Source organism: Hippoglossus hippoglossus, chromosome 5, assembly GCF_009819705.1.
Source record: "Hippoglossus hippoglossus isolate fHipHip1 chromosome 5, fHipHip1.pri, whole genome shotgun sequence".
Taxonomy (NCBI): domain Eukaryota; kingdom Metazoa; phylum Chordata; class Actinopteri; order Pleuronectiformes; family Pleuronectidae; genus Hippoglossus; species Hippoglossus hippoglossus.
Window position 1 is genome coordinate 25172055 of NC_047155.1, and position 27981 is coordinate 25200035.

At 41.5% G+C, this 27981-nt stretch overlaps 1 protein-coding gene across 10 annotated transcripts in view; it reads left to right on the forward strand.

The window, feature by feature from the left end:
• The window catches only part of chl1b (cell adhesion molecule L1-like b), a 70340-nt gene that overhangs the window by 14661 nt on the left and 27698 nt on the right, over window positions 1–27981 (forward strand). For 7 of the 10 annotated variants that reach the window (XM_034585186.1, XM_034585177.1, XM_034585182.1 and 4 more), the window contains exons 2-5: window positions 23240–23439; window positions 25355–25372; window positions 27055–27163; window positions 27371–27561. In XM_034585186.1, coding sequence (XP_034441077.1) covers window positions 23340–23439; window positions 25355–25372; window positions 27055–27163; window positions 27371–27561 — 418 coding nt within the window. In that variant the 5' untranslated portion in view covers window positions 23240–23339. Of the gene's footprint in view, window positions 1–12820; window positions 12844–23239; window positions 23440–25354; window positions 25373–27054; window positions 27164–27370; window positions 27562–27981 lie in introns of those variants that run through there. The other 3 variants (XM_034585179.1, XM_034585181.1, XM_034585178.1) reach the window with 2 other exon arrangements.

The window sequence follows — 27981 nt, forward strand, 5'->3', positions numbered from 1 at the left end:
CCTGAATCCAGTGGGATTCTGGCAAGTAGGGCGTCATTGATGATGATTAGCCCAATGGCTGTGCCCTTACCTGATGCTGATCAATACTCATTGCAGGAGATCAATCTCCCATATGGAGCAGAGGCTAGGATCCCCAGTGCGTCTGTTTGGTTGGAACCTGGCCAAAACTGGACTTCTAGGGCTGAAGTCAATACTATTTTCAGGAGGAAAATGTTCTAAAAACATCTATAATGTGGTGCTGTGCCGACTCACATGTTCTATGATAAATCTGTCTTTGTTAAGCCAGACCAATAACATCAGCCCTTGAATGTCAAATTTTTGTATTTAATGATATTCCTTTTGATTCCTGACCAACAAGATAAGGGCAATCTCACCAGACATGTTCTAATGGCAAAAACACATAATTAGTTTTTTCTGGCAGAAGGCTGCAGTCCAAGGTTATTTTAACTGTGTAAACCCTGTGAACTATCTGCCAAGATACAGATCAGATGTGTTTTAGATCTGCTTAAATGTGGTACTAGTGTATTGAAATTTTTATTGACGTACAGGTAAATGGTGTTTGATTGGAAAATGCTCATCTTCTCTGGATTGGATTTAAACAGCTCCTGATATCAAGTAGATCACAAGAATCTGTGTTAAAAATATCACAGAACAATTTCAAACATTATATATTATTTGACTGTTTTATTTTATTTTGTCTCTTATTTCCTATTTTATTCTATTTTATACTTTATACTTATATGTCCTCGCTTGTCTAGCTCATTCCAATTGTCTGTTGCTATAACAACTGAATTTCCCCGGAATGGGATCAAGAAAGTTTACTTTATGTTATCTTAGCAAAATTCCAAAGTCCAAAGTAGATGTAAATGTAACTGCAAATGTATTGACATGGTTTTACAATTGCCTGTTAGCGAGATACCCTGTATCTAGTTCACTTGCTTTTTGATCAATCCCGTTTTTCAATAACCTCATTCTGGATTGGCAGTGACGTACCCGGGCATTGCAGACAACTGGTGAAAGAGAATCATAGCTACCTACTGAGAAATGATGCGTTGTTGCTTTGATGCAGTGTACTCACCATTGCTCATCATTAGGCACAGCTGAGGAATATGTGTATGGAAGATGCAGTCAGTCCACATGTAACACATAAACTGTTAAGGGTTTGAAGATAAAAGTTAGGATGTCAGACAGTGAAGAGCCCGCCTCTGACTGTCCACAGTTCCTGCTGTGACCACAGCGTGAAACAGAATCCGAGATCAATCAAAACCTTCGTTAATGGAGCGTACAGTGGCAAGAAATTCAGCTGGTTCCATTACCAGCTTCCCCAAAAGCAAAAAGGTGGAATCCATTAAGCACTTCTTTCTTTATGACATTTTACATCTGTCAGTATGTGAATAAATATCTAAGAGGACCAATTGAAGATAAAATATTCAGTGTATGCTAAAGGAGAATGTATTTTCTTTTGGTTGTGTGGTCGATTTTATCGTGTCCCGGATAGAAAAGGTCGTAAAGGAAGCACAGTCTACTCTTATTGACTTATTCTATTTGATCTAAACCCCCTTCAGTCAAACAGGAAGCTTTTAGTAGGGCACACAATATTCAACATACAGTACAGTATCGGTATTCAATGTTTCAAACTTTGACAGGCTCTGTTAAGAACAGGACGTTTCAGGAAAAAAAGTGACGTGTTTAAAAGTCAGGAAAAGAATTCAAGTCTTTACTATATATATTTGACATTAAAAATTGAAGTAGATGAATAAAAACAAAACATTTTCTGGGAAATCTTCAAATGTTCTCTCTGTGCTCTCCCAACTTCAATATGTCCAAAACAGAGCAATTCCTAAACCCTTTAATAGAGTCTTTCAGGGAGGCACAGGAAGAGGAACAAATGCCTCTATTCAGTAGCGTCCAAAATGCTAATGCCTCCGGCTCTTAACACGTTTATAAGGGTTCCCATGTCACGACATGGCATAGTCCCCCCATGGTGGCTGTGGCTGTGGACCACATGAAAAAGCCAGACAAATTACAGAACATGAGAAATATGACAACAAGATTGCTCGTTTCCGGGGGAACGAGGCATCTGAGACCCTATTTTCCTTTTGGAAGATTTACGTAAGCATGTTATGTCACACTGAACTGTGAGGTTTTTTTCTCAATGACTTTGGTCATTGAATATTCTGTTTGTAACAGAGCCTCAGCACTGACATTTAATATATCTATTAAAAATTACTGACTACATCAGTGTTGTCATGGACTTTGTGTGTTGGTTAAAGGGAAAAACAAAGCAATGAAGTGACCGATAGCACCGGTGCTGACATTGGATGTGCTGGCTATTTTACTGGCTATTTTACTGGCTTATATTGAATTCCAGTTACTTTGTGCTTTAGTATGTAAATGATGGCAACACAAGGCTCTGTATTAGAGAAACTTTCTGCAAATATATGAAGGGCAGGTTGGCTTTAGTGATTGCTAGGAAAAGTAATTACTCCTTATCTGTATGGGTGCTGCAAGGCAGGCAGCAGAGCGAGGCTCCAGCCTCCAGGCCCCTTTGCATTGATACTATGTCAACTTCTCAAAAGGTATTTCTTGACTAACATTCTGGTCAACCTGTGGAACAGGTTCAGTGTTATATTGACTACTTTGAATGATTAAATGACAGAGTACATCAAACTGTGCTCCCAACTCTTAATTCCATTTTCAATATGGTAGTTCCTGATCTAGAGCAAACATGTGTTTCAAACAGCCGTTGGTTGACAAAGACAAACACTGGATTGATTATTGAACTATTCTGGGGATGAGGTGGAATCTCCAAAGTCTACACTGCCAAAAGTGCTATTGATGTTTAGATAGACAGTACAAAGTAAAGATTACTGTAAGTGGACTGTACAGCAGTAGGACAACAGAGTGACAAGATGCCATCAATGCCACTTTTAACAGGAGTGAATTACTTTGTACAAGTGCTTTTCCAATGTCTTCCCCCTTAGGAATACCACTGTTGGATCTTTTAAGCAAACCTTGGTTATACTGTACATACCAGTTAACACACAGGTGTTTTGAAGTCTATCTTTACACTATCACTTACATTCATCCAGTCATGGCCGCCTGCCCACTCTGTTTTTGTGTGCATCAGCAATCCCTGGCTCCATGCTACTTTGAGTCAAAGGCATACATTGACTGTACCTGTTTAGCCGATAATTAAAAGGATTTGGCCGTACTGACTGATCGGATGAAGTTGGACTGGATTTGTGCCAGTCTGGGCCACTTGGGGGTCAATCACAGTGACAGTCAACAGGTGAAATAATATGTGTGTGTGATATGTCAATTCATTCATCCATTCACTTGCCATGCAGCTTACCCATGTAGGGTCTCTGGGCCCTGAAGTCAATCCTAGCTTACATTAGGCTGACATTTGCCAATCACAAGGCTGACATAGGCTGACATGACATAAACAACCTTTCACGATATTCACACTTCACATTCACAATGTAAGGGGATTTAGAGGCTCCAATTTACTTAACCTGCATACCTGGACTTTGAGAGTAAGCTGCAGTAACCGTAGAAAGCGTGCTCAAACCCAGAACCTTCTTGTTGTGAGACATCCGCACTAAACACTTTCACCACTTTCACCACCCTTTGTGATATGTAAAGAGTCTGATATAAGTGTTTACGTCTACTCACTGCCAGTTGTTCTCATAAATATTTTTTGTTTGATATTACACCCTGGAGACCCATGGAAATTGAGTGTTGTCTGAGGGAGTCTTACTGGTAAGAGGAGGTCTTTCGGTAAGCGAAAAAGCTTTGTAGTGTGAGTGTGCACTGGATAGTCAATCCCTTAATTTAGTTAATTCTTGAATAAAATCATCTAGTGCCTGTAGTTGTTTTATAAAAACAGAAAGAGTTGTACTTACTGAATGTGTTTTAGTCATGCAAATGTTTCCCACCAAGTGTAAAGGCCGCTGGTCAATTCAAACCTTCAGAGCAGTATGGCCAAATATTTGGGCACTCTGCCATGAACAAAATGAACTCCTATTATGCCATGAACCACCTTTGTTGTCATTGTTTCACAGTTCTTTTCTCGTGCAGTGCTGATTGTACACTGCATCTTCACCATTACATCATTGACATAGCTTTTAATCTGTTGACATGTGCATCAAAAGGAATAAAGAGCTTGAAGTTGCTGGTACCTTTTATTCAAACAAAGCTCTTCACATTCGTGTTGTTTGCCTTTGGATGGCCTGTCCTTTGCAGCTCACAATACTGTTTGTTCAATCAGCAGTTAACCTGATTATCCAGTCACCATGGGCAGCCACTGGGAGGTCAGCTCTGTGTCTGGATTGCCATTGGCCAAGCTAATACTGAGATTTATTACAAACCACTAAACAAATCGATATATTTCCCGGGCATTTGAAGTTAAATGCATGATTAAATCACAGTTTTGTTTTTGCCAGCTGTAGCTAGAGATAGCATGCCAAAACTAATGGTTTGTATGTCTATTTTCTTCCCTCATCCTGCCCTGTTGCAGGTTAGATTTTTTTGATGTAGGACATTTGATTGAATCCCACTCAGTGCAGCTGCTACACTGCAGCACAGCAGCCAAAGCCATCAGTGCTTGAACAACCTGAGGACTTCAGTCTCCTTTTGCTCTAACCACTTGATACCTCTTGTGACCTGAATTATCTCCCTCTTAGCTCATTTCAAATGTTGAGCTTTTTACTGCTATTACCTCTCAACCTCCCACAGTTGAACCCTTTACACAGCCTGTAGCAATGAAAACAAATTGCATGTTTTGCTTTGCTCTACAGCGGATGCATAGCTTGTACTGAAGTTTGATAAATGGAAGCATCACAAATGCAGCCATGTTCAACCAATCATGACTCATAATGTCGGCACAAGTTATGTAAGTTGTCTTACAGGTGTTGCTATAAATGTCTCTACCTAACCTCAACCTGCCGTGCCGTTCACAAAGCTATTGCTGTATTAAGCTATGTTGGCAGAATGGGAAGAATAAGGAAAACCCCTGTTATCATACCATGTTATCCGTAGTGCTAATTGTAGGAACACCAGATTCTCAGAACTTTTTCATGTATTTGTAGTGGTGTGTGACCTGGAACCAGATACATAGTGTTGACAGTGAGTATCTCCTACGAAATGACTTGAATAAATTGTTAATGTTGGCTTTTATTTTGATATGACTGCCAGAAGTTGCATATTTGCTACCATTCTGTCAACACACACAGAATTACAAGTGTGGCCCACTTGTATAGCCTTTCCTGCTCAGCTGCTTGTAATTATGGTTTAAACATTAAAACGTGACCGTGGCATGAGACACAGAGTGTAATTCGTTTGCTAATAGGGCACTAAGGCTGTTTATTTCGATATACTGGGGGGGGGGGTCAAATAAAGATGTCCGAAGCAATTCTTTGCACTCTTGAATACTGAAGACATTATACTCAGTATTTTTGGTGGGTTAGTCGGTGTTTAATCTGTGTCTATTTTATATATTAAAACCATAGCAAAACCATGACCAGACGACATTAGCATCATCTGCATCTCAATGAAAATTAAATAAGAAAATTTAAAATATCAAATTGGTGCATCGATAAATCTCATGTGAGAAAATAACTGAGATAGTTCTCCTCTGTGTGACTTGTAGTTCAGCAAACAGCAGACCTCCACCCACACAGAAAACACAAAGATATTCTGTCTTCATGCACATCTTTTGATGTTAGCCTGACAAAGGCACCAACTCCTAAAGCCTCTTTCACTGGAATTTTTAATGCCTCATGTGTCCTTTCAAGTTGTGAAAAGATAACTTTCTGGGTGTGCCTTGTGTTTCAGTTTGAATCAGGCATTTGTTTCATTTGTCTGAGCATCCTTTCAAACCACAGGGGCTCTCAGAAATGCTGAGAGCTTTAAGCTCTTGATTTGGTGACACACTCCACATCTGTCACAGTGGTTTGATGCTGGGTGGATATTTCCAATGTCTATGTTGTCCTGTGGTTACATTTCTGGTTTAATGGTTTGTTCCACAGTTCTATGATTGTACTTTACCACTGGTGCCCATAAAGAGTGAAACAGTGATGGAAGCCGTTTACGAGTGGCGGTTCAGTATTGCACCTAATCAGGAAACTATACCTGTTTCGCCCCAAGTCAGCAGGTGCCGCTTTATGCTCATCCATAAATTTCTCCTGTAACCCATAATTTATGAAGCTGTCGCCGTCATGCTTGAGGTTGTAGGCAAATGTCAGGTTCTTGTACTTCCTCAACAGGCCCCTCTGGACACAGTAAATTATTTATGATTGATTGAGTTTAAGTTTTATAAGCCACCACTACACGACCCTGAGTCCCAAGTATCCTTTGCTGTGCTTTATTCTCTTGGAACATATGCAGCATACATTATATAACTAGACACTGATAAACACAATCCATCAAGTGAAGCCAGGAGGGATATTCGAATGGTAGTTACTTGGTATACTTTACAGAATTGTGCCTGTGGGCTGGTTTACCTTGCATGGGCTAATTGGCTATCAAGAGAGGCTTTGAGAAAAATAGAACAACAGGATTCCCACCAGTGCAGGCTATATTTTTGAAAAGTAAAGACAACTATAAGAAATTTGTAGCTCTATGGTATATTGGAGGACCAGGGATTTGCTATTGTTGCTCTGGCAAAGTAACATTGAAAGAATATTGTCAGCCCACACACACACTCAAGTAGATGTGCTCTTTTTATGTGCTCAGTGAATGGCCATGAGGATGAAGTTTGAAAGGTTGTGCAGCCAGCCTATTGACGAGCATGTCTGTGTACACACACACACACACACACACACACACACACACACACACACACACACAGACAGATGAGGCCTCAACCAAACACCCCCAGCCCTCCACACACACCCACCCACCCACCCACCCACACAGACACACACACACATCTTTAATTCGTCTCAAATATTGGTCCGCCTCCTCATCTCTTGCTGTTCGCCCATGTGCGACGGATCCCGCCGACATTTTCCACCGCAGGATTAACTGTGTTGCGCGACGGGCCGCTCTGCCTCAGTGCTCCTGAGGGGCTGACCCTGGGATGTGTGTGTGAAGAGGTGGCCAGCAGGACGCTCCTTTAAAGGCTATTCGATCCTTACTGCTTATTATGAGTGGGCGTTCAACCAAATTATCTGCCCTCCTTTCCCTTGTCATAAGACTATAGGCGTAAAAAAGGTTGTTTTCTGGAAATAATTAATCCTACTTGTTGGCATAGGGAGAACACACTGGTGGTGCCTAGAGTGTTTCCTGATAAACCTTTTCTCTGACAGGTGGAGGCTACGGATGGAGATGATCATCTCATTTAGCTTCCTGCCTGCAGGACCTTTCCATTAAATTACAACTGAGCCACCCTCTCTGGAGAAGGAGATTTGATTCAGGCTAGAGTGTGCACTTGTGTGAGCTGTTTGTGCATATGTGGAGTGTATGTGTGTGTGTATGTTTGGACACAATGTGTGTGTATGCTGATCCATCCATCCAATCATTTTGAGCGCTGGGTCCAGCATGTATCTCAAAGCAGAGCCAAGCCTGGTTACCATGCCTACACACTATACTGAGGAACACTTCGTTTATCTTAATGAATTCATTATTCAAGCTTATATTTGTCTCTGTATTCTCTGTCAGCTGTGTACACACTCTAAATAGCAGTGGAGTAGAGGCCCTTCCCTTTGCTAAAAGTGACCTGGGGGAAATAGCTTATTGATTCTTTGGGGAAACATGATTAAATTGAGTTCTAAGTGGACTCTTCATCTGAACTTGTCCACAGAAGAGGAGATAAGAAACTATAGGAGCCACTGTGCTTTTGTCCAGGTCCTTGTCTGATATTTTGTCTTTTATGCAGTTAAATTAATCCCTCTTTTCTCCAGGGTCCGACATAACTGATGGCCCAGGGCCAGCCTAGTGTATGCTTGGTCCGCCGGTCACTCTTGACGTGGGAACCAAATTTATCAACAAATTAAAGTTCAGACCTATATTGGCTTATTACAGAACTGTGATTGAGGTTGTTGTCTCATATGACAGTCTATACGTTATACGAGGCACTTCACTGATGTATTTGTGGCTCACTATGATCCATGTAACCAGCTGCATGGAGCTAAATAGCTACGGTAACTTTTAAGGCTGCTTTATGTTGAGTGTCCATTGTCAACATTAATGTAAAAACCTGAAAACACTGACATACTCAAACACTTTTCTGTGGGTCAACACCAAAGACAGCTCAGTGACTCTATTGACTCAACACTAATGCTCGGTACAGTCGGTTATTAACAGGCACAATCTCAGTTGGAGACAAAATAAGTCAGGATGTTTAATAGATTTGTTCAAACAACATGGACAGCAGTTGATGGCTACCAGTGATGTGACTTTATGGGCTGTGACTGGCATCGGATGATGGAGTTGTTTTATTCTTCATATACACACACAGGCCCTGGAGCGGGGAGTTTGATTTATTGTTTCCATCCATGCCATCATTTGAAGGACTGCTTCATCATATCAAAGTTGTCGTTTGTATCAGGCAAGGATTGTACTTAATATGGAGTGATAACATCAAGAGCAGCCACAGTAATAATACAATTACTACAAGACCATCAGACATTTTTGGGGGGGATTCTTTGACAGGTCAGGTAAATTACACAATACAATATAAAGAAGGGGCTATGTGGGGTCCATGATTTTACCTATTTAAGTAAATAATGAATATTTTACATGAATTGTGCTTCCTTGCAAAGGACAGAGTATTCACTGTTTGTAAAATGGATGCAACCCAATAGGTGTTGTACAGTCACAGACGCAACAGACGTTGGGGTGCACATTGTGTTCACTAGGTGTGCTAATCAGGAGTAGAGATCCCTTGATCACTGCCATGATCGCTGAGAGCACCATCTGTGAAGCTCTGCTGGCCGGCAGTCTGGCTGAGCGAGATGGATGACAGTCTGGTAAAGTCTCTCTCTCTCTTTCTCTCTCTCTCTCTCTCTCTCTCTCTCTCTCTCTCTCATGTCCTCACAGGACTTCACTCAGCTCTGCTTCACACTACCAGGAAAAAGGGTTTTTCTGGACTTCAAAGACCTGGAACCACTTAACACTTGCCTGCAGACACTTCTTAAGTGACACCACTGTTACAATATTAAACATTTTGTATAGTCCAGATAAACCACAGAACGTGTGCAGGCCCCCTCGGATGTGTTTTGATTTATCAGTTTCTCGTCTGTTTTTAGAAATGCGTTGTTTGATCCGTTTTCTTTGTAGTGTCCTGCGCTGAATAAATCAGTTGTCAACACGGATCTGGAAATAATTGAGCGGACTATTAAAGTGCCATGGGTAATGGGGAAATGCACATAAACGTGGGCAATTTGAGTCCTGGAATTTTGTCTGCTTTTCATTTGCAGTCACAGGTCACAAACTGCACAAGTCACTATAATAATGGAAACAATGCACAGGTTCTTGTCGAGTTCAAAAAGAGTTGCAACTTGTTTGTGATGGAATTCTTAAACTGTGACCTGGAATAAATGTAACAACACTTCACGCATCATGTAGCTCACTGTGGTAAACAGCTCGGCATTGCATCAGCAGAAGAGAAGTTTTCATCAGTGCCCAAGCGATCAGTATGAAGATAGGGGCACTTGTTACTATGGCAACTTATAAGGCAGTCATACACAGAAATGCACTCGTGTTCATATTGATTCAGAGTGCAGATATTAAAGCCCATAGTATCAGCCAAAGGCGGGCTGCTTTGCTGCTATCTGCAACTGCCAGGTTTTAGGCTTATTGACCGTTTTTGACAGACTGAGTAGCAGACGACTTTTTGGTGAATGGGCCGTGTGCCCAAAGTTCAATTAAAAGCCTCACACTGTGTGTAGCCAGCATATTTGCCAAATCGTGAGAAAAGTGAAAACCAGTCTTCTGCTTTCTCAACATGCTGGTCCTTGAGCAATATTGATTGCTCTACTGTAACTGATTTTTAAAAAGAACCCCTTCAATATTTATCTTAACCTGACAGGCTGAAGTCCGTTTTCAGGCATGATGTGAGCGCACACAGTGAACACACAGCTACATTTTGAGGTTTTAGTGGGGTCCTGAACTGTGGGTGCGACCACCTACATTTATTCTGTGTTCTCAGAGCGTGTCAGTGGGGGAGCAAGATGGCGTTGGTTTTGAAAAGGCTCGGTGGGGTTTGTGATTTCCTCTCATTTGGTCTGACTTGCCGACTGGGGCCATTGGGTCAAGAGAGCATTATTTTAATTCCAGTGACAGGATATGGCTGCAGCCCTCCATCTTCTACTGGTCAGATAACAGTTAGCAATTGCTGCTTGAGGGAGATAAGAGATGTGAGATGCTGTACGAGGACACAGTGGATTAACTCAATTTAAACTGATTTTTTTTAACTAGTCCATCAAACCGAAGTCAGAGTAGGGTTGGTTACATTTCACATTTAAATTGATTCGTTACCGGTTCCAGTGCCTGGAATTCGCTATTGGTACCCAACAGTACACCTTTATCCGCTCGCCATTGCCTTCAGTTAACGACCCGGTAGCCTGATGCACACCTTCCCACAAATGGGAATGAAAAGAAGTGGCTTGCAACGCAAAAACACTAGCACTCAAATAATAATGCCTATGCCGCTTGTGTAGGCCCTCCAGAGATTCTACTTGCTTTCTCATGCAGATGATTTAACTGCCTCTCTTACCGAATGATTTAAGGTGAATCTGTGCGCAGTTGTACCAGCCTAATTTGGTCGGTACCCTCAGAAGTAGAGTTCAGCACTCAACCCTGATTCATAGCGACCGCTTAAAACTTAATCAGACAAAAAATGACTCATCAGGTGAATCATGGTGACTGTGAAAAAAACAAGCCAGTTGAATTTATGGAGGTTAAATGATCTGCTTACACTTTTCTCCCCAACATCTTTTGTGGTATTTCAACATTTGGTTCAAAGTGTGAACAAATGTTTGCCCTCATGCCTCTGTAAGTCATGTCCAAAACCAGTGAATCAACTGGACTAGATGTGTGAATGAGCCGGAGTAGCAGAGAGAAAGGGGAAGAGGCTTTCCCCCCGGGGCAGTGCCCAGGACAATGTCAAGTTTGTCTGGCCTGAGTGCATGAACACTAAGCTTTTCGGAACTGGCAGCTCGCCCCGGTACCTACCCATCTCCCCTGGCTTCCAGAGCTGTCCAGCCCCGGAGCACTAAGCATTTGTGCAAAGTTCATAAGGCTTCCCTCTGTTTGTGTGGCCATAATGGCAGCTCCATCCTGTTGTAGCTCAAAGAGTGCTTATGGGCTCCGAGGGCCTGGCGCTGATGCTGCAGAGGCGTGAGTGTTCTCAGTTACTGACTTTGCCTGACTGCTCCCATTATGAAAAAGAGCAGACCCCCCCCTCTTCCCTGCTCCTGTCCTGACAGTTTCAAATCTCAGCCTCCACTATCTGCATTTCCTTCATTGTGTTCTCCTTCTAAATCTAATTTGCTTAATGGAAACCTCAAGCTAGATAAAATGTCAGTCCAGTCACTTGGGTCTATTTATTTGAGCAAAGAATCTGCATCTATAAGTAAATTCAAGATACTTTAAAAGCTGCTTGGAAAGAAACAATTTTAATATACAATTCTGATTCTGATTATTCTAATTTACGAGACACCTCTGTCCAATCCTGCGAAAGGCACAATCTCATGTAAACCGTTTCCCAAATGTCACCGTTCTTGAGACCTGAGTGATAATAACCTTGTTTTTTGTGACTGCCAGTTCCGTGGAAGCAGTCGTGCTCTCGGTTGTTTTTTTTTCACCACGGTTACGACCTGCATCAGCATAATTCAAGCATGACCCTCCTCCCCCTTTCATTTTCTGCCTTTCTCCCCCGTTAAAACCCAAGTCGCAGGCTAGGGTCCGCACCATACATCATCCAGACTGGGGGGGGGGGTGGTGCTTCCTCCCTTCCCCCTCATCCGCCGTGGGAGAGAGGGAGACTGCGGCTTTTTTTTTTGTACGGCTGGTGGAAAGCCCTTATCGACAGTTTCAGCATTCTCTGTGCATTGTACCTCCCCCTGACATGTCACTCGGCATCCACTCAAGTCCATCTGCATAGCCGTGAAGTCAGGTCCCTGTTCACCTGAGTGGAACAATCACGTCCACTTGAATCCAGACGCATACTTCAGAAGAAAAATACAAAAAATACATTCGTTTTTCAACTAATATCCTATTCCATTGGAAAGATAAAGGAGGGACGCATGCTTCAAAAGCTCCGCACTTCAAAAATACCAGACTAATGCCAGGCGACAGTCTTCAGTGGTATTAGCAATTAAGGAGATTTTCACTGGCTGACAGAAGAAGATTGCAGCAAACTTAACAGATTTCCACACAGTGGGCGATCTGTGCTCGCACTTAGTACAGCACACTGTCCATATGTTTTCCCTTAAATGATTATTGCTAATAAAACACTTTTCATTGAGCCTTCAGGTGCAGCAAACATCGTTCATGACACTGAACAGGGCGCGAGATGGAACTTGCATTCCACCACTCTGCTTTGTACACAGCCGGTGAATAGGCTTCAGATCAGGCTTTGTGAGAATGATTGTCAGTGGCTTAATGAGCGTCTTTGCCAAGCTAGAGGCTTTGGTAACATATGTGACTACAGTGGCTCCACTCCTGTCCGTCTGCAGCTCGTATGATACAACAAAGAACGTGTTCCGCTCTCTATGATTTTTGCTAGAGTATGATTTTTATCTCAGTCATGTTTTTCTTTGATTCTGGATGTTGCTGCCTAGAAAGGAGCGGGTGTTCATCTCATGACGACCAGAGCTGAGAATGTGAAGTCTTGTAAGTATTCTATAGTGTCTGAAGACGCCTGTAAAGCTGTTGCAGCACATTTGGGTTGAGCATGTTTTGGTCCCTCCACGTGGAGGAGACACTCTGGGAGGCATTCGGTAGATAGGGAAATCTCTGGCTAAGATTTGCATTTTAAATAGTCTAAATGTTGTTCTCTTGCACAGTTATTTTGCATATGTAATACCTCACAACACAGTTTATGTTTAAAATTCATACTTTTTTTATCATAGGTTTCTCTGGGACCAAAGCCCAATGCAAATCTGCTCTATGACGCGTCAACATATTGCAACTCTAAATAATTGTCAAAGATAAAAACACCTGTTTATTAGAATGAAAATGTTTACATCCTCTCGAAGCACTGTCGTCATAGTTACTGTGATGTTTGAAAAGCATCTCAGGAGGTTGATGAAAGTGTTTCATGGGAAATGTTTGACAAGAGTAAAGTATCATCTGAAGTGTCTGCATCAGTAAATGTGGGACTTCACTACATTTACATGTTTGCAAACAAATTTGACAAGAGTCCTCAGTCAAATGTAAATAGTCTTAATCTACTGTTTATTGATTTAATAAACAAACGAGTGAGATTAATTAGATTGGAGCTGAGATCATCATTTGATTAAAAGTAAATATTTGCAAGTTTTCTCATTTTATTATAGCAAAATTAATCATGACATATTTTTGGGGTTGGGGGTTTTGATCGCAAAATAATGAATGCGGAAAGTCGGATTTTTCACTATTTCCAAAAATTCAAACAGTTAAACAATTAATCCAGAAAATAATTCTCATATGAATTGGTAATGAAAATAAATCGTTGTGGCACTAAGTGAACAAGTTGCCTAAGTTCAGTGATCTCAAAGCTCATCTTTTGTTCTACAGGATTAATCACACATTTATCGTGATTGTTTGCTAAATATAACTTGAATGATTCTATAGTTGTAGTGTCAGGCCTCATAGCTCATTCATTCATCTTTGAGAAGCTTGACATTTATTTTTACTGAAACTCAGCTAACTTAAAGTGTGCTGTGCAACACATGCGTGACACATGCAGTACAGTATGCAGGGATGGACACATGCGTATCACTTGCATCTGGATCTGTGTAAACTGTAAAAAAACTCAGTTCAAATAGCCTCTATTGTTTTATGACACGACCACTGTGCAGAGCCGGTTTTGTCCGTTGAAACAAATCACATGATCCAAATGACACCACTTTTTTAAGATACACATCTTAACACATTAAGATATCCACGAGAAGCAGCCTTGGAGTGTCAACAACCTGATCAGCGTGGAGGGGTTCAGTGGTGTCGTTTGAGCCTGGTCCTGCTGAGGAGCGCTGGCTGAGCTCAAAGCAGACCAGACCACCTGCTTACAAAAGCTGCTGAACCTGCATGTGATATATTTTGTGTCCAAAGGACTGAGCAGATTTTTAACTCTGGACAGACTTGAAGTTTTTTACACACCCCTAAATATTTCAGGTTAGCACATGTAAGTGTCAAGCCCTGGTATGTCTGGATGGTTTCCAGAGCTCTCGCTTAGCAAATGCAGACTGTATTTACATTCACTTTAAGTTCATTCTGCCATTTGCTTTTTGCCGAATTGACATCAAAGTGGGACTGGACAGTAACAGTGAGGACTTTAAAATGGACCCTGAGGTGCATCTCCGACCTCCAATTAGTTTTATTTAATAAGCCCTTTACTGTAGATTAAATACTGGTAGTGTGAAATAGATTTTTTCATCTGAATCTTGTGTTATCTAGGGAAAAGCATTAATGGCAAGACTAGCTAATGTGGTGTTTCTATAAGTGTAACCAAACTGGTTTTCATGTTTCATTAAGAAATACTATTAGTCTGGGAAGTATTAAGCTTGAAGTGGTTTGTTGATTTAAAATAATCATAATCTTAATGTAGCTGCAAAGACAGTGAGACATATATTTATTTCAAAAAAAGTTAAAGTCAGTTAAGATGATATTGAAAACATCTTGTTCAGTTGTTGCTGTTTTCTAACATGTGTTCTTGAATAACAAATATATTTCGTCTTTAACTAATGAGAGCCCACTGTAAATACTGAGATTCTGCTTTGTTATATTTCACAATCTTAAATCTTGAACGTCAGGTCTTGAACTCATTCCAGTCGCCTGGTCTCAACATAAACTCATCTCGACCCTATTAAGAGATTGAGAGCCACAGGAACTGGGCCACATATCCGACAGCTGTGTCAAACAGCTTACCCTGGGTAACACTGTCCAGATGCTCTGCTGCAGCAGCGAACAGGAAATTCAAATGTCACAACAGTCAGAGCAGAGCCTCTCATTTCACAGGCTGAAATTCAGATTTCTTTTCCCTGTATGGACATGAGACACCTGAAGGGATTAAGAAGGTGGATGAGGCAGCACAGGTAGAGTGTTTCTATAAAACTGTAGTTTGCGCTGCAGCTCCGTGTGTGCTGTAGGGACATCCGGAATTCTCGGTAGTTGGCAGAAATAAATTGCACCGGGGACTGATGGAGGTGAGGATTTGGGATATAAGAGCCATCGATCATGTCTTGCGGTGAGACAGTTTCGTCTGGGGTAATTTCCAGCATCAGTCAGTCGGAGGGAATGGATTCGGAGAGGAGCGGGCTGTGTTAGTTCGAGGGAAAACTAATATTCCAATCCCTGCAGTCCAACTCGCAGTCCAATTCATCTCTGTGCCAGCTACTCAGCGAGGATCACACACTAATGTGATTATTGTCCTGGGCGAGGGGGCACTCCTGTGGGACTTCAAAGAGAGCACATCAGAGGGAAAAAGGGAAAAAAGGCTGTAAGCTGTGATGCAGACAGGTGCACTGCACTTTCCAAAACCTTTTCCCCCGTGCTCTGAACATATTAACCGGTTCAAAGAGAGGACTCGGAAGTTTTTCTGTTATGTAGCTTTAGCCACAAACAGTGTGCAGGATTTATTGTTGTTATTTTCATGTCACGTGACACGCTCTGGTGATCAGTTTATACGGTGCCCGGAAACCCGAGTGCAAAAGCCACAACACGAATGCAAAAGGGCACAACTTAACTGCACAAGCCACACAATGGAAACAGAACCACCACTGAAGTGAGGGACAACTGATGTTGACAATGAAATGAGCAGTCGCTGCTTAAAATGAGAACCATACTTGAGGTGTTACACTCGGTGGTACACGAGTATCTCATTTAAGCGGCGATTGACTTTCATAAACCACGGCTCACATACATCCTTGACTCGACCGCAGTCAGTAGCTGCGCTCGTTTCAATGTGCGTTGTGGTCGTGCTTCCGTTGAGTGGCTTTTGCACTTGTGCATTTGCTTTTGCATTTGTGTTATGGCTATTGCTTTTGTGTTTCCCATTAATGCGCTTGTGTGAGACGTCTCAGCCACCAAGAGTTCCATTCTGCGTATAAATTATGCAACAGGCCAGTATTAGAAGTCACAATGGTTAGCTCTGATATAGAGAGAGCGCTGTAAGTTTCAGCTTGAATATTCACAGCAGAGTTTCATATTCGTCTGAGGCAAACAGCTTTCAGACACACAAAAGAGCAGCTAATTATATTCTGGAGAAAGCCTTGGTGCTCTTTTGTTCATGAAAATCTTTTTTGAAAAATGCACATTACTTACGAGATAAAAACCTCTCGTGAAAAACCTCTTCAATTTCCTTTTAAGAATGCACTTATTCAAGGGTGTCTGATGCCAGCTGCTGACATGAAGATCCCACCCTCGTACAGTGTGTCGTTACATAAGGCTGCAGGGTCACTGCGCAGTGTAGGCAGTGGATCCCACTCTCTCCTTGAAGAAGTGGGTTCACCCGGGGTCATGATGGTCGTTCTTCATTAGTTCATATAGAACACACGGGGGTCAGGAACCGAACAGTTCATCAGTGCAGCTGCTTTATATCTGTCTGCAACTGAGCCCCATTCCCTCACAACCTGAGCCTCTCCTCTTTCCTCACTGCCTCATTCTTCATCCTCCTCCTGTCACTCCTTTCGCCCAGCTCCCGACCCTGTCCCCTGAGCACGCTGGCGCTACAGGCCTCTGGAATTAATGGTGCGATAATGGAACTGTCATGCTTTCTGAAGTGCAGTCAAATCGAGCCCAATCTCAATTAGACAGGCATATTATCTAATCTTGCTACCACTTCCTAATCTCATTTAGAGCCTTGTTGCTGGTTTTTTTTTCTTCTTCCTCCCCATTAATATTTTAATAATAGATGAAACGCAGGGCCAAGCTTGTTGTAGAATACTAAAACTGCTTAACATTGCCAAAGGTCAGAAAGGAATATAGTTCGAATTCCGAAAGAGCGAGACGGGAAAACAAAAATCTCTAAACAAATCTGAAAATATAATTCTACAAAAAAAAGGTTTTCACCACTTGAGAGTTTGCATTTTCAGAGCAGGCCACACTGTGTCATATTTGCAAGCTAAATGAGCCATTGATTGGACTGAAAGAACAAACTGGCGACCCCAAAAAACTGTGCACTCATTACACACTCCAGAAGCAACGCAAGTCAATTGCTGCTTAGTGTTAATCAGCTCACTTCGTTGTTTTAATTGTTCTTGAATGATCAAATGGGAATCAGTGTGAAAGCATTATCAGGGCCGTGAGAGGGGAGCGTGGAGCGGCTGTCTTCCCGTTGCAGGTCTTTAGCGAAGAGAATATTTTAATCCGGCCTGACAAGACGAGGATCTGCTTAATCCTATTACAGGCTCGCACATTAAACTACAGTAGGCTCACACTCTCTCTACCCTGTTGTCTTTGTGTGAGAAAGCAGCAGATGGTTCCAGCTCAAGGGCTCTAGACCTACTGTAGTGAACTTTGAGTGGTGGAGACAGGACCCCACCCCTTTACTAAACAACGCTGCATGGAGAATGTTCAAGGAAGCGACTTGATGTGCTTTGTTTTTGTCTTTGAAATCCGACTCGTGCCATCCTCGTAGTGTGTGATACATTTTCAATATTTGTGCATTTGTTCACGGGTCACAGTTGAGGTGTGATGCCAGAGCAGATGGCTGAACTGTAGGAGTCAAGAAACAGACAGAACAGGCCAGTTGTATAGTGGCATGCCAGATCAGCAGCCATTTTGACATGAAATAGTGGGTGAACACAGGTGTTGACGTTAATGAAGGTTTAGATTGATTTAGGTACAGAGCGTTGATTAATTTAATTAGTAACACTATTAACTGGTAACTGTAATTTCGTGTCAAGATGGCTGCTGTGAAAAATCTCTAATGTAACAAGTCAGTGAATTCTGCTCTTTAGTGATACAGGATTCAGCAGCGTGAAGAACAGCTTTTTTCTCTCTGTATTTGAGCTTCTCGTTCATACACAAAAATTGCTTTGAAGTAATTAAAACTGAGATTTTTTACAAAAACCTGCAGATTTAGAAAAACTCACAATTCTATGTATCCGTGGGGACAATTAAAATCGTTTGGGAAACGATTACATCACTTCTTACTTTGCGCACGCCCACTGTTGCTTTGTCTGTTTCACCCAACATGACTGGGACCGCATCGTTCTTCTCTGGCATTTGAAGGATTATTGATGTCGAGTTTATCACCACCTACTGGCCCCTGCATGCATGTTATAGACTTTGTAGTCGTTTTTGTGTTCTTGTCTGGCGAATGAAGGCCATGTGGATGGAGGTTTTTTTTTTTTTTTTTTAAATGGAGAGTAAAATAAAGGTTAAAAAATATCCTCAGTATTGAAGACAAGGTTTAAAGCTGTTTTCAGACATCAACTTTGTCTTTCTCATTTGAGAAGGAGATTGTCTAGGTCAGATGCATTCACAGTAAGAGGAAAATGTCCTGAACATTCAGGTGAGGGGTGACAGCTGAGTATCGCATACAAGAGGCATGACATAGGCCTATAAATTCCACTGTGGAAACATGACATCACGTTGGTTCTTATCACCAAAAGCTCCTAATTATCCTCTTCGCAAGCTGACGCATCTATCTGCAACTTAATGGTGTAGAGCTTCTCTTTTTAATCCTGAAATATTTGTATTCTTTTTGTTTATTCAGTTCTGTTTTTCAGGTTTAGTTTTTCAGCATCTGTTGCGTGTTAGAAATGTCATCAACATGCCCACCCACTGTGAAGGTTACGATATTTCTTGCTCTATTCTCACACGGGCTCACTCAGACATTTTCCATTTTACGAGAGGCCTTGCAGGAAATGTTTCGGAAAGGTCCAGAGCAATGGACTCCTACAGCCCCTCCGCAAAATTTCAGGAAAATGTCTGGAGATCAGTGCATGTCTGAAAAAAACAAAAGAAAAAAGGTAAAGTGGGGATGAGCAATATACAGTAAATGGTAAAACACTGGTTGACATAGATAATTTTCTCAATAGAAAACTATGGATATACTGTCGACAAATTACTTTGTTGGCCAGATATTTAAAGAACTTACACTCCACTAAGTATTGAAGGGTTGTTCTTGTCAGCAGGACATTTTGATATCAGTAGTCCATATGGGAACGCAGAGTTACCCCCCTAAGGAAACAGTTTCTGTTGGCACAGAAAGTGACAGCTCACTCAATAGTCACAACAACCCTAAATGTAAGGATCAGTCATGGATAAACAAGATGACAAGACGTGGGTGGTGCAGACGTGCTTTGGCTACATCAAGCCCAGTTTGCACAGTTACTCAGTGGATAAGACACATCCCAAAAGGGCTAGTTAAAGGTCCAGTGTGTACGATTTAGGTGAAAGGGATCTATGGCCTAGATTTAATTTATAATAATCATAGTTTTCACTAGTGTGTTATCATCTAAATAGTTATAATTGTTGTTTTCCTTACCCTAGAATGACCTTTACAGTTATATCGGGAGGGGGTCCTCTCTATGCCATATTTTTTATAGTAGCCCAGACTGGACAAACTAAACACCCTTTGAGTTTTTATGACAACTGAAGGCTACCACAGGTTCTCTTTCATGTTTGGAAGGGGGGGTTGAGCTGCAACATACATCCTCACCACTAGATGTCACTAAATTATACACACTGAACCTTTAACAATGTGTTTGTGTGTAGTGTTCACTTAAAACCTATGACGACAAGGAATGGAAATACTACACCCCACAGTTATCATGTGAAACATAAAGCATGCAACTCCCTAAACTCTCAAACTATTTAAAGTAGACACATTGAACTATTAGCCACTAAAACTGAAAGAATTAATCAATCAATGTGTCATTGATTTTCCAAGCAAAAAAGCCAAACATTGACAATTTCCTGACTAGCTGCTTTTCTCTCAGCTTTTTCTCAGAATTTTTTAACATCTTGTACAATAAATGATTGACAATTTAATCAACACACTAATCGATTATGAAATTAATTAAAGTGAATCAAATTTAATTCAAATCAAACACGCTTTTTGCTCTAAATTGTCTTGATTGTAATTTGGCACCAATTACGGCTGCAGCTAATGATCCCTTTCTATTATTGATTATACTGCTGATTAATTGTTCTGATTAATCATATAATGGAATCTTTAAAAAGACCCTAATCGCAGATTTACTGTACGAGGTGGCTTCTTTATACCTTGATAGACTTAGTTTGTAGTGTACTATCCTTCTATGACAGTTGACTGAAACAACAAACCAGTGACAAGTTGATCACCAAGGATTTTACTTGACACAAAACAGACCCAAGATACAAGATGAAATCTATGTTTGATAATAATGAAAGCGTCACTTTTAGTAGCTCTTATGGTTTTTGATCGTTTTTGAGTTTCTGACTGTACTACTCTCCACACAATCTCCACACTCAACATAGAGACTTCATTCATATTTAAATACATGTTGATATTGGTAATTCATATCAATATTGACTACAAATGTTTTTTTGGCACCATTTTGTGCCACATTGCACATGTCTAACCCCCATCGCACCCCAGCTGGGAGTTTGAAAAGCTTTTTATTGTGTCAAACACTTTAATGATGAGGGGTAAAATTAGGTTACAATGCCTTTGTGTAGAATTGGTCCACATTGTAAAATGAACATACTTGGTCCTTTTGGTCTTGTTGATGAGGAGAAGGTTTGTCAGAGAGTGCTCTACATCTGTCACTCAGAGACAGCTTTAAAGTGTGGAGGCAGATTTTGACTTGGCCCACATTGCTTCATCTCCCACTTCTTGCCCCCTCCTGGGCTGAGCTTCTGTCCCCTCTGAGCCTTGGCTAAGTAAGGTTAGGGTTCATATTGGCCTTCCCACAGTGAGCAGCTTTTAACCTCCTGCCAGCTTCATCAATCTCGAGCTGGTGTGATCGCTGCTGAAAGGGGCGGGGATTAAAAACAGCCCTCGGTCTGTAAATCAGCCGAGTCGGAGGGGGGGCCCCTCTTGAGTGTATCATATAGGTCCAATAGGCTCTATACCCTCTGACTTCAGTGTAGACATTGTTACTCGCAGCAGTTAAGCCCTGAGCGGACCTCCCTCAACCAGATGGCCCTGTTGCTTCCCAATAAATGTTTAATGAGGGGAGAACAAATTAAATCAAAAGGCAAATGATCAGGCACAGTTTGAACAAAGTGTAATCCATCTAAGGTGTTGTTAGGTTGGTAAAGGATTTTGGCCAACATGGTCTAACAATGAGAACACATTGTCTAGTGGGAATTGTAACCCTCTCCTACTCCCTATGCCTCTTAACCAGGCCAATCTCACCAACAAAGCACAAACCAATTAGCAGAAAGCCCTTACCTTTGATTTTAATCTCTGTTTAGCAACATACGCAAATCCTCGTGTTTGGGAAAGGCTGAAACAAAAGCAAAGCCTCAGGCGTTTCTGTGGATGAATTATAACTCTGAGGTCGGTGGGCATAAATTGTGATTGAGTGGGGCGGGTTTATATTACGCGTATCACCCTCGGATTCTCAAACCTTGATGGCGATGCTGTTGGTGGGCGGGGCAGGGGTCACGAGTTGGTTCAAAAAGGTCAGTATTGAGTTGCAGACGGAGTTAATACCATTACCATGAGGCACGGCTGGAGAGTCAACGCATGTTCATCATTCTCTGAATTAATGAAATCGACTCTTTTGTTCTCTGGTCAGTTATTCAATTCCATCTCTCGAACGGGAGTTTGACCTCGGTGTCGCCCATTGAGTTTTGTTAAAGCAGCAGGAAGATTAGAAAAGAAGAGCGCTGAATTCAAACAGGCTCCTTTCTCGACGTCGCAGAGGTGTTTGAGCATCGTTACTGTCCAGCTCATATCTTTGATATGACTGCTTGACTGTGTGTGTTTGACATTAATTGCGAGCCCTATCAACATTAATTCAGTAATTGCAATTACTGGATTTCCTTACCTTGTAATGCGGATCCTTGCATGTTCAACAGTTTCTGTTTAAGCACCAGCATAAAAACAAAAAATCCCTGCAGACCAACAGAATTATGATTCTACATTTCTTTAGAACTCAAATGTTTTTGCTATTGTGTCTTTTTTTGTTGTAATGGTGTATGTTAAGCTGTTAAGCTAATTACTACGACATGACCTACCGAGCTGGGTCACAGCCAACACAGGGAAGACTAATGAGCTGACACCCCACAGGGTATACACTGCACAGACACTCAAATTCCCATACATCGCTCTCTTTCGTGCTCCTCCCTGCTCCGGTCCCGCACTCCCGACCAATCATGTGCTCATTATGGTCCACACTCTGGTCTGTTAGCTGCAAAATGATCCTGTACTCTGGAGCCTGTCAGAGTGTGTGTGTGTGTGTGTGTGTGTGTGTGTGTGTGTGCGTGTGCGTGTGTGCGTGTGTGCGCACAGCTTACTTTGTCTGACTGCTAACTATGTACGCCATGTATGCCTCACATCCCTCAGGCAACAGTGTTTGCTGCAATGACAGATAAACGCGTAGCTGCATTGTTAATCTCTTTCACTCATTGTTATCAGAGTCTTGCAGGCGCTGATCAAAACAGCGTTGTGATTAAATCGGCCAAATAGTCTTAACTCCGATTGTAATTTTGATTTCAATCTTGGCTCTGTTTTGGAGTAAGTGTTTCTTTCCTTCAGTATTGTTGAACATCTGCCATGCACTAATAAATCCACAGGCTCCTTCATTTGCTTATTTATTTATTCCCACCGCCGCATGAAAAATGCACTTTTCCGACTACACACTTACACTGACATCAAACTACAAACAATTTGAGTCCCAGGGGGAAGGGGGATGATACACGGCTTTAATGTGAATATTTCTTTGTCACAGTAAAACGTGAAGTAGCGCACAACAGAGCCCCTGTTGATGCAAATGAAAATGTGCGGTGTGCCAGGTTATGCCTGGCTGAGCAGGGAGCAGTCGGGCTCCCAGTCACATGGGATTTGTTGTGTTTGGGGTTTGCCTTTCTGTCTGCCAGCGCGTGGGTGGATTCATGGGGGCCTTCTCCGTCTGTGCTGCTCTCACAGGTACAGCATCTTTCGACGCGCCAGAGAAATGAACTGAGGACGCAGAGGAGAGAGAGAGAGCACGCGTTTCCTGAGGACGTCTGAGATTTACAGTGAAACCATGAGGTCGCAGAGGAGCCCGGGACTGGTCGCCGTGCTGGGCTGGATCACCTGTTATTGTGCCTTATATACGACTGCTGCCATTGACATCCCACTGGAAGGTGAGTGCTGACTTTGTGCTATAGCAAAACATTCATCCACACATGTTCACAAAGGAGGCTGGTTTCAATTACTGCTGCAGTTAAAGTGGTAGTTCCTTTAGATAAAAAACATATATTATTATTACACACACAATGTTAGAAGTTTTTATTAAGTTTGAAATGATTTAAAACATTATTCGTTTTTTTTGTCGTATCCACATAAACAAAGACATTGTATTTGAAATGATCACAGATTTTAACACTGAAAACAAACTTTCATTTTGTTATAATGGAGCAGTAGATCTGAGAGCAGGATATCTCATAAACTGATGATACCATTAGAGTTATGTGAGAAATCATGTTTTTATTGTTTCATTATTTGGTTGAACTAACCCTTTAAATCATGGTTTCTACACTGTAAAATATTGAAAGCTGGTTTAACTTAACTTAAACTATTTTAATGATTTAAGCACATGGAGAAAAGTGATTGGTGCAAGGGCATTTATGCTGTGTCCAAATCAGCTCTGTCTCGTTAATGGTGGGAAAAGGTCACTGTGCCAGATGCATGGTGAAAAAAAAAGGTTGTACTGTACGTTTTGGAGCCCAACATGCAATAAACCAAATCTAGCGCCATCTCCCATTCCCTTTGGCAGTCAGGTGTGTTTGCAGGTGCTGGTGCAGAGACCTTTTTTCCACCATTGAACTAACAGCACATTAACATGCCCCTTGGAACGTCCCAATGAAGTTGTAGAGTCGTTAAAATGTCGAAAGGTGGCAAAAACATTGACGCTGTAAACAAAATGTGTTGTAACTATGTAATAAGTGTTTCAACAACACTGCAACACCACTTTTATATATTTGCATAGAAAAGAAGAGCAACGAAAAAGGATCAGGTATGACAAGCACATTGATCATTTAATAATAATAATAATAATGTATGCTCATAAAAAACATGTGGTCATGTTAGACACTTGTGAGAGATGGAGGAACTAACACCACATGAATGACAAAAGTAGAAATGTTTTCAGACTGTGGGTTTAGATTGTTATAATATGCTCAAGTTTAAGTTCAACACACCTGACCACACCTCATTTGAAGATGGCCATGGGTCTGTTGATGTCAATGTAGTGTCCACAACTTGTTTCTGCAGTAATATATGTACTTAACATTTTTAAAAGACAAAGATACATAGTAAAAGATCGGCTTTCCAACTGTTTCTTTAGAATCAAGCTGCAGTGAACTGATTCTAATCATCCTTTCAAGTCAGAGGAATTCAATTTGTACATTTATATTCAGTTTGTGGTACAAATGACCTGATTGCACAAAATGTATATGATGTTTTCCTGTCTGATAATTCACAACGGATCTGCTTAATGTTCAGATAAGAGACACTTAACCGTAACAAACACACATCATAGACGACTCAAAGAAAGTGATTTCTGACGGGAGAGGACCCAGTGGAATATATAAACAAGGAAAGGTTATGTGTGAGGAGTCGCACAAATCTTTATTCGCTTCTACAGAGAATGTGTTCTTGGTTTAACTTGAATAATTTAGAGGCAAATAAATCACACCACAGAGAGCTGTTATAGTCATCAAGTATTCTGTGAAGGGAATAAATCTACAGCGATTATCTTGTTCGAGTGAGACTGCTTTTGTGTCGTCGCTATGCTTCCCAGTTTTATTGCAAAAAAAACGTATCAAACCTCTCCCTCTAAATTATTCAGGGATATCTCTTAAAAGCTTGATAAAGAACACTTCAAGGAGGTTCTCTGAAAAGGCAGAAGGCTCCTAATGTCTGAATATTGTTTTAATTCATTCCTTTGTTTTGCATCACCAATGTGTATGTGCTTGAAAAGGCTTGTGTACAGAGAATACTTGTGACAAGGCTGTTTTTTGTGCTGTTTATTTCCCCCTGCTGCTGTGGATTGTGCAGTTTTAGGTCATGTAAACAGTAAGTTCATTCTGCCGCTCGGTAGCTGGTGTTAGTGATGACCTCAGCTCTCTCTCAGTTCATCTCCTGGCTCGCTGACTCACAGCATCAGTCATGACTCCGTAACAATACACCGATTGTAGCTTCTATGAGGCATCACATTTGCATTTCCTTTATACTTATTCATACTCCAGTCATACATAATGTGTCGTGTGTTTTCCATTCTTACCATATGTTCCATGTCATAAGATCATATGAGACTGAGTGAAGAGTTTTATGCCCAAAATAGAAACAATCCAACAAGTTGGCTTATTCATAAATGCTAAACTTTCGACTTTATAGACAAAGTCATTGGTTTATTCTGTTTTGGGATAGAACTCTGCATAAAATGTATTATTGGTGTAAACATGTTAGTCCAGTGGTTTCCAGCCTGAGCTCGCAAGATATTTAAAGGGAAAAGACTGGAAGAAAAACAGTACTTCTGTCGTCTCACAGCAAGAACTGGTCCAATTTGGTAAATTGGAGACTCTAAATTGACCACAGGTGTGAATGTGAGCATTCATGGTGGTTTGCCCCAGTATGTTGGCCCTGTGATACGCTGGCGACCTGTCCAGGATGTACCCCGCCTCCCGCCCAATGTCAGCTGGGATTGGCTCCAGATCCCCCTGCATCCTTTAAAAGGATCAAAGCAGTATGGATAATGGATGGATGGAAAATTCTATATGTGTTCTTCTTATGAGTTATTGGACATTTTTACTGCCTCAGGCTTCAGTAGTCCTTCATACTTAAGAATAGCTTGAATGTCAGTCGGTACCGCGCATAATGTACCTCCGCCTCGGCCAAACAGTCCCACACATGATAGTCTGGTTGTTATAGCAGAAATATAGGAGAGAATAATGCTGATGTAAGTGTTGCTGAGGTCCTGAGTACTATTAACTGATAAGTGGAACTTACCTTTGTAGTTTTAATGTGAGGTGCAACATGATATAAAATGTTTTTTTTCAAATATTTTCCAAGTATTTTCAAGTATTTTCTTTTTTTATTACAGCCAAAGTTCTCAGAAGGTTATGACTTAGAAAAATCTGATCTGAATCATGCTCCAAAATAAGTCATATTTGTCTGTGTTACACTTCTAAAACTATCAGATACATTGAATTTCCCTTCCTGTGGCCACATTATCTGAGCTACTTATTACTGTTAATTGCAGTCTTCTAGCCTTGTTTTTCACATAATGTGGTCGAAAGATCCTCCTATAAAAATTTTTACAAAAAATATATATGTTGCAATTTAAAGAAAGTATAATAAAAATGTCCTGGATCCAACCCCTTCATTCACATCTACAACAAAATGTTCCAGGTTCCAGGCTCCATCCCTCCACCAAGTTAAGTGGAAATCTGTTTCGTAGGTTTTGATCCTGCCAAAAAACAAACAGACAAACAAACAAGCAGACACAGGTGAAAACATAACCTCCTCGGCAGAAGTAAAGTTGAACTTCTCACACTGAGGCCTTATAACCTTCGATAAGGGGGGGGGGGGGTCACCTGAGGGCCCTGCTTTGTTGTATTGAATCACGGTGGCATAAAGGTTGGAGACCACTGCTGTAGTATCACGTTTCATATGACATAGTTTTGAATAGAGTTCTGTATTCAGGCCTATGTTGTGCTTCTCACATTTCCATGCTTGTCTGCCTGTTTGTTGCCCAGTTGAGCAGCTGCCCACCATCACAGATCAGTCGCCCAGCACTGTCATCGCGTTCCCTTTTGACGAGAGCTTCCCCGTGACGTGCGAAGCCAAAGGGAATCCCGAGCCAGAGTGAGTACAGAACCTCGAGGCGAGGATGGAGAGCTTGTTCGCAGCCAAACAGACACCAACAACAAACAACAAACAACAACAGTTGGCCACTGAGATGATGTGCTATATTTTGTTGCTCTGAATTTGTGCGCCATCTCTGGAAAGTGAGCATGCTGAAAATCTCAGGTTTTAGGATTTGACGTTTCAATACTGGCTTTCTTTATTTAGATTCCGATGGACAAAGAATGGCGTGGAATTTGACCCCTTCCTCGACCCCCGGTTGATGAAAGAAGAGAATTCTGGGACCTTTGTGATAGAAAATAATGGGAACCTTACAGAGTACCAGGGAATCTATCGCTGTTACGCCTCAAATAAACTGGGGACCGCCATATCGGAGGAGATCGAGTTCTATGTGCCCAGTGAGTAACATACATCCATGTGTGTGTGAGCAGGGTGCTCCGTTACAGTGCCTTTCAAAGTGATTCAGGACCAGCAGTCCTATGTAACGACTGCGCCGCTCCATTGTGAGCTTTTCATTGTATTTGACATGGCAGAAAGTCATTGAGGTTGGTGCCTGCTCCACCCCTCGCAGCATCTCATCTATAACTCTGCACTGGAGAAATCATCAGATGTGATCGAGCCTCTGCATCCCTTTACCACATTTTTATTTTTGTTCCCAAGCACAGTACATAACCCCCCCCCCCCCCACATAAAAGTTGGCTGGGCGTCAACCACTCAGCAGTGGTGACAAGCCACAACAAGTGTCATAGTGATGTCTGTTTTGTTTCTTCGGGCCAAGAACTGAAATACATCCCACAGAATTCAATCTGCTGAATGAT